Below are 13,947 nucleotides of genomic sequence, written 5' to 3'. Positions count from 1 at the left end.
TATACAGGGATATCTTTCATCGTCTAATCCCAGTTTTGGACAAAAACAAATAATGAGAGCCTTCACATAGCACAGGCACAAATAAGCATTTTCAGTTTACAGAATTTAAAACATTAATATTAAAAGCTTTTAGTATTAAAAGCAGAAAATAATGCTCAGTCTCAGGGCTGGAACACCAATGAAATATGTTACCCATGCAGCAGATTCGCGAGCAAGTCGCAATATTCACAAAATATCAAAGTACAAATAATTTAACATTTAGTTACTGCTGTCAGTATGGCTTTCAAGTAATTCATATATTGACAACTGTGAACAATGCTCCTTACATTTAGTAGAGTCCACCACTATACTGTAAAGCATATTTCCATGTGACTACAATATTAAGCTATAGGCTAAGTTTTCTAAGATTTGCCCTTTGGCAGGTTGTTGAGATGATGGTAGAAGCAAAAACCTGCAACTGATAAAACATAAACCCTTATAAAGATGTGGAAAGCAGTCATCATCAAAATTGTTTATTTAAAACCATACTTGTTATAAGTTCAGGCAATGATTTAAATTATGTATAAGGTAATGAGAAATGCAAGACTCCACAAAGAACTGAGAACTGGTATTTTGTATTTACCTTTGGTATTCCGGAAGTGTCAAGCCAATTCTGGAAGATACTTTCTACAGTTAACCCAGACCTTAAAAAAAAAAAAAAAAAAATTAGAAGACACACACAAAAATATCAATTTTTCCACATGAAAATTAACGCTTTAGAAGCTGAGAAAACCCCTGAATTCCAAGTATTGGTTGTGCTGCAATGGTACTACATTCTTGGTTTTTTAATGAATAATATCATCAGAGATGATATGAGCAAATTAAAGACAGATCAGGTTCTGTGTGCTTAAAACTCAAATGATAAAGTCAATGCTTATGAGGATTGACAGAGAAAGTGTGAGATGGTAAACTGCATTTATGAAACATGTAAAGTATGAGCGGGTGCTCTACTTCTTGTTGAGTGGATTTTTGTTTCTTTTACAGAAAAAAAAAAGAAATCACAGGCAAGTAAATTTAACCAGAGACATTCAAAACCAGTATTTTGTTACAGAAGCAGTCTACATGTAAAGATAAAATACTAAAGAAAATGAAATTAAATACAAACTTCCTTAAATTTGGGGGTTTTAAAAGGCACTGAGGATATTAATCCTCAAAGTTACCAAGTATCTAATATATTTCAGTTTCATTTTTTCTGCACTTTTTTTATATCCTGGTAACATTCACAGTGAAGTCACACAATAGTCTGGAGCCCCAACAGAAGGAAATAGTTTGTCATGATCAAGCTGTGTGGGACTGAAATAACCACATGCATAAGCCTTTGCAAATTCAGAAATTGTATTTCCCCTTTTACTTTGGTTAGCAACTTCTGTTGCATTTACTTCAACTCTGGTTGAAGACTTCCCAACCTGCAGGGAAGCCAATTTAAAACCAAAACCAAAACCAAAACCAACCCCCCTGTCCATGCAGTATGTCATGTCCATGCAGTATGCCAGTACTGAAAAAAGGAACCTGAGTAAGCCCTCAATGAATGTAAATATTATGAGAAGCAGAATACATGTGCATGGTAATGCCTTGGCAAGACTCATTCTAATACAGCTAATTGCAGCTACCTTCATGTATGTAATGTGGACCATAACCAATAAAGCATTCATGAAAAGAACAGCCATTTTGAAGCTCTGAAGTAGGAAGGCAAGCAACCCAATACAATTTTTATTTGAAATACATGCCAAAGAAGTCTTTCCCCACCACCCCCCCCCAACCCCTGACAAAGCTGTGCTCAAAATTCTGACCCTAAAGGAGGTTTATTTATGGACTGTATCAGTGACTAAGAAGGATTTGTAATGAATACATCAGTCATTTTTACTGAACAATTTTTAAACATCTTTAAATATTAACTTTCGCTATGCCAATGGGAGAGAGATCAATCACTGTTATGCCTGACATGCAAATGGGAAAACTAAGGCTTAGAGAGCTTATGGAGTCTCAAAAGCATTCAAGCAATATGTTAGTGGATGAACCTGGAACACATTCATAGAGTAAACATTTCTGTGTGTTTACTGATCATAGTTACTACATTTTTTTAACTTGGCTAGTTTTATTTGGAATGACCGAAGATTTAAATTACTGGTATTAACAGGTGTAACAACAGCACTTTTCGAGACATGGCTTATATCCTGAGTTAGATATTCTTATCCTTGTTGAATCCAAGATTAAAAATTTATCCTCCGTCTCCAAGCAGAACTATGTGTTACCTTTCCTTTGAGGTAGAATTAACAGCTACAACCTCCACTCTACACTATTGTGGTAGAAGCCCTGCCATCGCTACTCACACTAAGCAGTATTCTGAATGAATGAGGCAAGTCTACTTAAAAGAATAAAATTCTCCTAATGTGAATTAAGGGTGGGAGAATCTGATCAAAATAGAGAGTCAGCTAGCTTCTCATTGAATAATTGTTCAACAGTATATGCAAAAAATAAGCAATCCAGTCTTAATAAGCTTCTCCAACATACACAGCAATTTTGTAACAAAGGCAAGAAGTGGACACCAAGTGCCTTAAACATAAGAAAGTCTTGCCTCACAAATGCTGCCCTGTGTCATTCGGCTACAAAGATATGCTTGCATACATGGGCTACAGCATCATACTGAAAATCAGAAGAAGCTACAGATTAAGGAAAAAGAGCATTCAGATTACAATGACAATAAAGCCATTCATACATGCTTTCATCTTCTATTAACAGTCTTCTTCAGTTTTTGATCAGTCATATCTTATGGTGAAGGCCAAGAAGGCTTAATGTGGAAAGAGCATTAGTCTATTTGCTGCTGGTAATACATTTTGATAGTTCATGTAATTTAGGTCCAAACTTCACTTCAACAGTGTCTTTACAAGTAAGAGATTGACACATCAGCCTAGCTGAGGTGAATCCCCAAAAGAGAGTAATTCCCACAGAGGCAAAGTAATCTTCCCAATCACTAAATCTGACATGTCAAAATACCTCTTGTAACATCAGGAGATTGTAGACTGTCACAGACAAACAAAAATTTCTCTCTGATCATGTGGTTCAGATAATTGCAGCAGTCAAGCAGAAGCATTTCTACACGGCCAGGATTCTGAATTTTCAGGAAATTACCATTCTGCATGTCTGATCACTATGGAAATCAATTTTCTACATATAAGTGGACATAAATGCCATGCTTGAAATTGGGTAGTGTTCTACATTCAAATGAATTACTAAGCATCCAGATTTGGTCAGCTTTCAGTAGTACCTTGTTATTTGTGCAAATTTATGAAATTTAGAGCATTTGACTGCTATATCCTTCAGGCTATAATTAACCTTCACCTCACTACAGTGCTCTAAAAATTGTTGTCTAGTCTAAGTTAGTTAGCTGAGTCTCTTCCACAGGGAATGGAGAGAAAGAGAAGTATTTCCGAACAGTCAGTCAACTCACCTTCTTTGGGATAATTTGATGTTTTTTCTTGAGTTCTTACTTCTGTCTGGTTACTAGAGACCACATACAGGACTAGCTTAAAACTGGACACCCAGATTTTATATAGTCAAAGGTAGATCAGGTGTATCATAACATTTATTCTGTCTCAAGCAACATAATCAGAATAACAACTTTTTATTTGTTATTGCATGAATCAAAACTAATACAGCTTAGTGTTCCAATGCTGAAGCAGAGCTAGCAGCTAGGGAAAAATACCCTTATTTATGCATTTAATTTGTCTTTCCCAGGGTAAGAAACACAGCCTCACAATGCCAGTCTGTCCCCACCCCCCCGCCCCGCCCCGAAACTAAAGTTAAAGTGCAAAATTTCCTCAGGAAAAAAAAAACAAACAAACACCAAAAAACAACTATGCAAAATAATCTATGCTACATTTGCTATGTAGTGTCTTTGCTTAATATACCCTCTATTTCTTTTAAAGCCAACAACAGCTCATTTCAAAACACTGGCTTTGAAATGAGCTTATGACACTGAGGGGAATTGCACTGTTCTGACACCACACTAATCCAGTCAGAAACACCACTAGTAAGTTGCTCAGCCTCTCCTGAAACTTCGACATTTTTCTCAAGGGCAAAGACAACAATGCTGCTATTTCTCTGCTTGCAACACCCTTAGTTTCAGCTAAACACCTGTCACATGACCATATGCGGTCTCCTTTGTACTTGCACACACCTTTTTTTTTCCAACTTAGGGCATTCTTGTTGGCACCCATCAAAAAAAGCAATTTGTTTTAGCAGTTTACAGGCATTCACTATTTTCCCCCCAATATATTAGTAATTTGCAGACTGTTGCAAAGATGTACTCTGAATGTGTTGAGAGTCAATACTGAAGAACTGTGAAGTCCTTGGAAAGGTCTCCACTAACTTGGTGGGCTTCACATCAAGCCCAAAAAATAGATCACAAACAAACTGCTATTTCAAAACAAATGTCCTGGAGAAAGGACACAGGGCCTGATATTTGTAGAGTCTCCAGTTCAATAAAGCATCCATATTCAAAAAGGGCACTTACCATCTGCTTCTGTTGCAGTTAAGCATCTGTAAGGACTTAAATCTGATGCGTGTGCCATTTTCTGAATGGCCTTCTGGTTAAGGTACTATACTGGACTGTGGGGTCTGGGTTCAGTTGATTAGCACTGTAACAGCTATTATGAGGCTGGGCAGGTTCTTCAATTGCTTTGTACTATGGTTCCCTACTTTAAAATGAGAATGCGATTACATCCATTATCTCACCCCTTGTCTCTTTGTTTAGACGATAAGCCTAGGAATGATCTCCTAACATGCATACATACTGTTCATGGCTCAATTCAATGCTTCACAGCAAGCTCTGTAAAATACTAACATTAATCATACTTTGAAAATTAGCAATATAAAAGATGTCTATATATCAAGTTTTCATTGCACAAGGCCCCAAGGAGCTCTACCAACTTTAAGATAAACCCACTTAATTCCTCAATCGAGGAGAAGAAACCACTTTTAGAATAAGATACTGCAGCAAATGAACAGTGCACATGAAAGTGTGCAATTTTTTATTTTTTTTTTTTAAAGGAAGCTAAAAAGTCTACCATATCCAACTGAAAATACTTCAACAAGCATATTTGCTTCATCCGGATATATACCTTCATATACATCAATCATTTTCAAAGTAAGCCATTCCAGCTAAATATGGAGGCATAGTTAGAGCAGATCAAAGACTAGTGACTGATTAGTGATTCTGTCAACTAGCCATAGCTTTCTGCAGATAAGATTTCCTTTGGGTTTTGTCCAGCATATATATTTTGGCTTACCAAAAAAATGGAGGAATCAAAAACACTGGGAAAAATCTTTCCCAATGATTTGCTTTGGGAGTTAGGTGCCTACCAGCTGTTTGTTTCAGTTAAGATCACCACATTCATGATAATGTGAGTGACAAAGAAAGCAAGTATGAAAGAAAGACATACCTGTAGAGCTGAGTAGTTTGCAATTGCAGCATTATTCTAACGTTGATTTAGTACTTAACTGACAATTTATGAAGACATCCAAGGAATGTGGTTAGTAAGGCTGAGTTATTAACAGTACAAATAGCTGAGCTGTAACACAAGCCTTCCTTTGTGTATAATGTATTATTAAAACCACAGCTTTATTAGTACACTATTTATTTTATTGAATGAAATTAAATAAAAAATACCACCAGAAAAGCCCAAAGAACAGAACTGACCTCCTCAAAAAAAAATCTGCAGTTATAAAGAGGACAAGCAGCTGCGACTCTGATTTATCTGAGGCTGGTGAAACTCACCCTCTGTTACAGGGTCTTAAAAACACTGAGTCTTTGCACAGCTCACATGTTGCACAGATGTGGAGAGGATCAATTTACAGCAAAAACTATGGGTGTAAGCCTTGGGAGAACAGAGCCACTGGGAGTTTTATCAAATCTAGTGCACTGTGATATACAGACACATAAGAGGGGTTTTTGTTGTTGTTTGGTTTAGATTGGCTTTTTTTTAAATGTAGTGAAGTTTCAAGTTATATATAAGGAAATAGGATGCCTCAGTTACACGTGGGAAGTATTGTAGATTTTCTACAGAAAGGCCAAGATAATGTGAGACTATAGCCAGCACATGTTATATTTTAAAAGGCTTTGAAAACAGAGAAGGATAATGATAGGTATTGGTTTGTCCTTCTTGCCATTAGCCCTTCACACATAGAAATAATCTGCCTTAAGGGCAAGTTAGGAAATTCTAAAGGACCAGCAGGTAGTGCTAGGCCTGATTGTCAGTATTCAGCCACAGTCCAGAAACAGGAGGATCCTGCCTTGCAGAATGGATTCCTACAGCTAACATGCCGTTAATATTGAGTCAGAGCAGGAAGTGAAGTAGCCCTATAAACTAGGCATATAATCCTCCTTCTCTGAGTACAAAAGGCAGCAAAAATCAATGACTGCCACTTAAGAAGTTACGTCCGTATCTTGGAACTGCTCATCACTGGGAATGTACTAAAAAATTTCCTGTAGGTAAAAACTAAAGGAACTAAGTACTGGAAGAGTGAGAATCTTTTAGATACAGCGTGCTGTATCCAATAGCAGAAATATTGCATTACTCCAACATAATAATTACAGAAAATTTCCACACTGTTGTATGATTGCTTTCTGCCAATGTTAATCCTGTTCTCATTACAAAAATCTCCCATAAGCCAAGTTCTACTCCTAGCTACACTAGTTTGCCTCTCTTGCCACAGCTGAGGGCAGGATTTGGCTTGATTCTCTACTACTAATTTCTCTCTTCTTCTTCTTTTTTTTTTTTTTTTTTTTAATTATTAAGTCCAGCCTCCATTACAAAGAAGCATTTAGTTTAAACATTAAAATTTTACTCGGTAGAATTACACAAGTCTGGGAGGTTTTGCGTGCTACAAAGAATTTTGTTGCTCTAATCTTGAAATACATTTCATTCTTACGACTGAAACTTTGTGCAAAAAAGCACTTATCAGCAGATGATCTCTAAAAGTATTTAATTTTTCTCTTTCCTCCCTTTGCGTTTACTTCAGGCTAGTATTTGTGTACTAACAACAGAATACATTTAAGAATGAAAAAACATCCTTGTAGCAGATAAGAAATAAAGGTCTTCTGTATATCCAGATGCTCTATTATTCTTGGCATTGCTGTTGATACCTGCACCCAAGGTAATCTTGGCAGTAGGTAAATTCAGATATACTCTATGTCTGATTGTAAAGTGAATTACCACAGATCTGAAATTTTGTTCATACATTCTGGAGTATGATGCAATGCAAATGGGAGATATAATTCTTTTGCATAAGTGTCACTGAAAGTTTAAATATTTTGGCATGCTTCTAGGTGGAAAATTGGATGCTTACTCAAATAACATTTTGCACTGGGTTTGGACTTCAGAGAAACACAAGTGAGAAAAGGAAGGAAAACAGAGATTTTAACAAATCAATGTATAATCATGCCATTAAATAACCCACTTTCCCATATATTCCATTTAATATTCCTGATTATATTTGGGCTGGAAACCCATATCCAATGATATAAACAAAATATCATCCTATGGTACCTTGTTGGAAAATGTAACGCCACCCAAACTAAACTCATGATGCCACAAAACACATTGTCTCGATGATAACTAGCTTCTCTGTCCCTCACTCTCTAAGAGCAGAAGGGTTTCACTAAAAAACTCAATACACTGAACTTCTATGAATATCTTATCTCCTTTTTTTTTTTTTCCAAACTACTCACCCAGATTTATGAAGACTTTCAGAATCCTGCTCCCCAAAATTGCATTTTTCAAGTGAATACATTATTTTTAAAAACTATAATATGTAAAGCTGCACTACAAAAGAACCTGTATTTGTAGCACAGTCTGTAGTAGCACAGAACAAACCAATGGATAAACAGGGAGGGATACAAAGCTCTATCACCTTCAGCCAGTCACAGTCACATATAGGAGGATTTTGAAGGACGTGTCAGGCAATTAACACTCGATTTCCATCAGCATTTTCCATCCTTCCCCATTTGGCACAGTGTATGACAGGGAGGGGATGGTACCACACTACTGCTTGAGAAAAATCCATTTCTCTGGTTTCCCAGATCCACGGCAAAGCTCTGGCCTCCTTGCTGTAGGGTGCCATGTGCCAAAAGCAGCTGGCAGGAGGATCACAAATTAGTTTGAGAAGGCAGCTGTGACTGGCACTTCAGGTTGTATAGTGAACACAGGACCTCACTGCTGCCCTAACAAGTTAAAGGGACTGCTTGCAGGGAACAAGGGATAGCAATAACACAGCAAGTGTCAGATTATTTGTGTATATATGTATGAGAATTTTCAGAGAATGATACACATGCACACTTGAAAAAAAACCAGTAGAACAATACTAAATGAAATCCTACTATTTCTGGCTAGCACAGCTGATATTTAAATCTGATTTCTACTTTCTTATTTGACTTTTCTAGCCTGGTTCTCACTTACTCTTTTTGTTCAGGGATGTCTTCCAACAGCATGCAAAGAAAATCCTAGAAAATGAACAAAGCACCACAATTAGTGTGTTTATGAAGACATAACTCTGTGTCTGCACTGCTAGTGAGCAATGGATTTTTAAAGACTGCAGATAACAGAATGATAAGAAAGAAGTTTATATATCCGCTATGGTGATTTTCTGCTCAGTTATTTATACAACATACATTATGTTTGTCAGTTTTCCAACCCACTCAAGTAAAAAGTGTCAATATTGAAAGAAAACGGGCTTGAAAAGCCTGCTGACTATTTTAACACAATCCCACATTCCCACTTTTATTTAATCTATAATATACACACACAAACTATATTTAAAACTGTTAAAGGCTGCAGATTCACATACTCAAAGGCTAAGAAACACCAGAATTAAGGGTGTTTACACTCTCTCTACTGTGCTTATGTTACCACACTGTCTTTAATTATATAACCACATAAGGCTTTTTTTTTCCTTAATGCACATATCTGATTGGAAGATCCCACCTACTCCTCATTCTGTGACAAAATTCACAATGTTGCTGCCAACCACACCAACTAAGGAGTAAATTCTTCAAAGAAAAGGTAGCTAGAATTTCTTACATGGATTTACAAAGGTGCAATGCTAATGGAACACCATTACTATCATCCTCACTTACAACAGCATGATAAACCCTCTTGAGAAAGTTACATCTGACATTACTTGAAGGGTCTCTGGCACCACACACTATACATGACCCAATTTTAATGACAACCACTTTGACACAATGCACTCCTCTGAACAATCTCATAAGAAGAGGATTTATTAATATGGATTACTCATTTATATGCTATTTCATAAAGCAATACATCCACTTTATTAATACTAGTCTTTGTGGAGACAAGTTTCATAGGCTAATGATGATTCTCACTGCAATATATGAGGGCAGGCTGATTTCTGATTGCAAGTACTTGCTCTCTAAGGTCTTAAAGAATGTTTCCTAAAAGGCAGAAAAGTTTTACTTAGGGACACCACCATGGCATTCAATGAGAGATGCTCTTTCTCTGTCTGATTATGGCATTGTTAGGGAATCAAAGAAAGAGTGATGGCAGCTGAAATTCCTGGTAACATGGTTAAGCCTTCCTCCTTTACATTACAAGTGAGATTCAGGCTATGTTGCAGTGGCTGCAAAATTTGCTCACCACAAAAGGTAAATTACACAGTGCTGGGCTCAGTGTTGCTGTGGCAAGAATGCCATCATTAACTATACCAGGAGTTGTTCTGTCCTAACTACAGTGTACTGCTGACATCATGACAAAGCGTGAAATCCCCTTATTTCATACTACTGCTTGCAGTTCTGTACCATTATTCTATATGTAAACAGAGAACTACCATCTCCTTCCACTCGTGGAAGCTTTTCTGGAGGTACAAAGTAAGCTTACATAGAAATAAACACTATTAAAAGATCATCATTAGAGTTGTTTCAAAAGTGTGTGAAAAGTAATACTAAAGTGGTCATCCTTGACACTATTTGCACTGTCTCTGTATACATTAATGCAGCTAGATTCCCTGATTGGATTGCATAAACTTTTTATAATCAATACCACAGTGCACTTGAAGATACTTCTGGTATTACAAGTGTTTTTATATTCTGTATATTATACTATGAAATTAAACATCTCCTTTGTGATTAAAGCTGTCTTCATTTTTCCAAATACAGATTAAGGCAGTAAGCATCATTCTACACACTTTCTTACAATTAGGATTAATCTAATCTATCTTAAATGCTTCTATTTTGATGCTCCAAAACAGAGTAGGAAAACAAATTACCACTTACCTCATATTTGCATGGCTTTTAACATTTGCCTATTATCAAGTCTGCATGACACATCCCATTATAGGTCTGACTTTTCAGTTGCTTATAATTTTGCCAAACTTTAACCATCTGGAGTGAAATTTTATCCTCAGGCTATTTTTTCTTCTTCCTCAGATGAAATGGTTCAGAAGTGTTCAAGAGAAAATTTAGGGGATAATGCGGGTTTTTTTAAGCTTTGATGTCATTTCTTTCAGAGGTTCTAGTGACCTTACACTTTGAAGCAAAGACTTGTGGATGACCAGGGTAATCATAAATAAATGCTGAGCCAGATCAGAAAACAAATTATAGTTTGTTTTTTGTCTTTGTTGCAAGTAATTCAATGAAGCCAGAATGAAAATATGAGTTAGAAATCACATGCCACTGCAGTGCTGCATTATTAACAAACTGGCTTATATTCATATGATTAAATAATCTTACTTCCCTACATACTCTTGTTGTTCTTCTGTGGCTGGCAACCCAGAGGCTAGAAAACAACTTTTCCCTATATAAAGAAACTGTTATTCTGCAGTTTGTGGAATTTTATTGACATTTGGCCAAACTGAAAAAGCCTTTGAAAAATGAGTTCACACACGTTCGCTAAGGATTTGCTAGACCCTTATAATTAAATTTCCTAAAGACTCTTGTCTGCTCTCACCATAGTCCAGACTGAAGCCAACAATTTTAATCACAACTGCAACTCTGGGCTGCTGCTGAGCAGATCAAATCTGGATACAGACTGTGAATTGAGATCAAGAAGATGTTTTCTTTGCACTGTTAATGCATGTAGCATGTCTGAGTCAAAGGCGAAGAAAAGTGGGGACCCAATGACTGAGAAGTAGGTTGAAGGAAGTAATTTTAAGAACCCTAGGAATGAAGGCTACTTGAAGCAGTAACTAGACAGACCTGGGTTTAGAAGACCTTTTATTTCATGACTAAAGATGCTATATTATTACTTCAGTTCTTGTCTGGAGCAATGAGCAGCATGTTTCTACTCTTGAACTGTTTTGGGGCACCAGACAGGTACTTCTCTCTGACCACACGTGTTGGTATTAAATAAAGAACACTGAATATTAAAAGGCAAATTATATCCTCTTTACGAAAAAATCAAATCTAGATATTTCAAGTACTCTACAACCACCAGATACTTTCAGTTAAATTCTCTAACTCAAATATAAATAGGGTCCATAAAACCAATGGAGATTTCATGACTAAAAGTGATACATCTGAAAGAACATTCAGTTGGCAACAAATAAACAAATGCACTTACATCCAATTCCTTACAGAAATTACCCACTGAAAGTTAAACTATTCATATCAATTATGCAGTTTGTAAATGACATAACTAAATGGTAAACATTACTTTGTCCCTTTTGGGTGGAAAAATAAATAATGAACACCCTTGCTAGGATCCTGTTTATTTGAAATTCTGTCCTTGTTCATCTTCCTGGCTTTTATTTAACAAAATCAGCAACATGTTGAAATCCTTCTCTTGGGGTTTTGGTAACAAGCCTGGAACGCCCCTTCAAAGATGACAACTTCCTATCAAGAGTAAGCAAGACTCCCCAACTATATGTTCTATTATCAGGCAGCAATCATTAGCCAGACAGCTTTAACAGTTTAAGCCCCAGGTGACAGAGCCTCTGACTAGCTCCAGTCAAAAGCAGAATTTGTTGCCCATTTACCCCATATGCCAATGAACTTCATTCAGATCACTAGCAATTCCCTAAAGAAAAATGACAAGCTATTCTGACAAACAAGAAAACGTAACACATAGGAGGATCTAACAAGGATTTCTGGTAAATCTTCTTATGGATATTCAGGGTGATATCAGTGCCCTGGATGGCCCTTCCCCATGGCTGGGGTTATTGTCCCTGTGTAGCACAGCAGCAGAAGGTATCCCTGCCTGAGCCACGCAAATTCACAGTCCAGTGCTTTCACACAACTTTGTAAACTGTCCATACTAACAAGACTGAATTTGTCCTCTTAGTTACTGTGTGAATAACTAAGGGAAGCAAGTCTTAAATCACCCCAGCTGTATTAGCAAAAGGGCTTCTGTCAGAGCCCCAGCTTTCACAAAAATAATCTTTCTACATGTATAAACACCTCTGAGGAGGTAAGTCCATTCAGGGACCATGTAAGTTGGAAAAAGTATATTGACTTGTCACTTAATTCGCTGAACAAAGTGTTGGCATTCCTCCTTACCTTATTGAAGGGAAGGTTCAAACTAGATCCCAGGCAGGTAATTGAAGGCATGTAGCTTGAACACACCTTCTCCTAACGCTTTGACACCAGAGCCTATGTTGTCTCAAACTCACTTGAAATGTTTTAATTTCTTCAGAAGTTACACAAATTCTCACTGCCCACTAAAAATGCTAAATATACCACCACCTAAAATTTGATTTAAACACAGACTCATTCTATTTTACATGTATAAAACTGTAAGAACACACATATATACCTAAGAAAAAGATGAGGAACTAGATCTGTTATGTATCAATGGTTCTACATAGAGCTCTCAATCTTTCTTTGGACTTCTGTTTAAGACTATCCAGCAGAAAATCATGTAAGATGCATTTGACTCTGATTATTTAAAATACATCTCACTAAATAAAACAAAAGCTGGACCTGTGATTTGGCACTGATAAAACCCATATACTTTGGGAGTGCTCCCTTATCAGTTTGCTCTGGTCAGAATTAAGGACTTCATCTTTTTTGCTATCAAATGATATTGCATAACAAGCTACCATGTAATTTTAAGCTTGAAAGATGCTAAATGGAAGCTAAGCAAATACAATAACTTTAGGTCAGCAGAGGAGTGAGAGACTACTGTAACAGAAGTGGAAATGCAAAAAGGTACTCCACAGCTGAAGACTGAAGCTCAAGACTTAGTAAGTTCAGCAGCTATAGGAAGGATCTGTGTACTTTATCAGAAAGTTCCAAGACATTTTCAGATATATGGGTCACTTCCCTGATAGAAGATAATTATATGTGTCACTTCCCCAGTAGAAGACAATTATATGTGTAAAACTTACTGATTCTTTTAAGATCTTTACACTTGAGATGATACCAAAAGATATTAGCTTTTTTTTAATGCAACTATACTATTGGGACATTAAAATGTGTGACACATTATCAGCTGTATTATACATGACTACGAAACACCTGGGGTCCTCTTAGCTTCAGTACTCTGCTTTCTTCTCCAGTTCCATTTCTAGCACTACTTCATTCTGATCTCTGTCCTTTATGATACGCAGTTTCTTATACAATTATGAAAAAAGTATATCAGAAAAAAGTTTTCTCACCCCCCAAAATCTTGCCTTATACCATGTTAATAACTTCTACTAACCTAGTCTTAATTATAATTCAAGCACAATATTTCCTATGTTCCTTCTTTCAAGATACTTGTAGTGAAATAGAGATATAGCCTAAAGCTCATGAGATTTTTATATATGAACACAATGGGTTGTCAAAATGTGCTATGTAATTAACTGATCCATACATTAATCAATTGTCACATACATAAGTGTTTTAAACACAGTTAATCTCAGGATAAAATGTCTGACCTAGTGAAGCAGTCTTTTTTAATGCCTTACACCTGT

The 13,947-nt window shown here is 36.5% G+C and overlaps 1 protein-coding gene across 2 annotated transcripts in view; it reads right to left on the bottom strand.

Moving 5' to 3' along the window:
- The window catches only part of AOPEP (aminopeptidase O (putative)), a 207,972-nt gene that overhangs the window by 95,367 nt on the left and 98,658 nt on the right, over positions 1 to 13,947 (bottom strand). For both annotated transcript variants that reach the window (XM_075021875.1, XM_075021874.1), the window contains 2 exons: positions 8,496 to 8,539; positions 623 to 683 (listed from right to left, as the gene is read on the bottom strand). In XM_075021875.1, the coding sequence (XP_074877976.1) occupies positions 623 to 683; positions 8,496 to 8,539 (105 nt within the window). The remainder of the gene's footprint in view (positions 1 to 622; positions 684 to 8,495; positions 8,540 to 13,947) is intronic.

Source organism: Buteo buteo, chromosome Z, assembly GCF_964188355.1.
Source record: "Buteo buteo chromosome Z, bButBut1.hap1.1, whole genome shotgun sequence".
In the NCBI taxonomy this organism is placed as follows: Eukaryota; Metazoa; Chordata; class Aves; order Accipitriformes; family Accipitridae; genus Buteo; species Buteo buteo.
The sequence above is the reverse complement of the archived record's forward strand: the minus strand, read 5'-3'. Positions and strand labels throughout refer to the sequence as shown.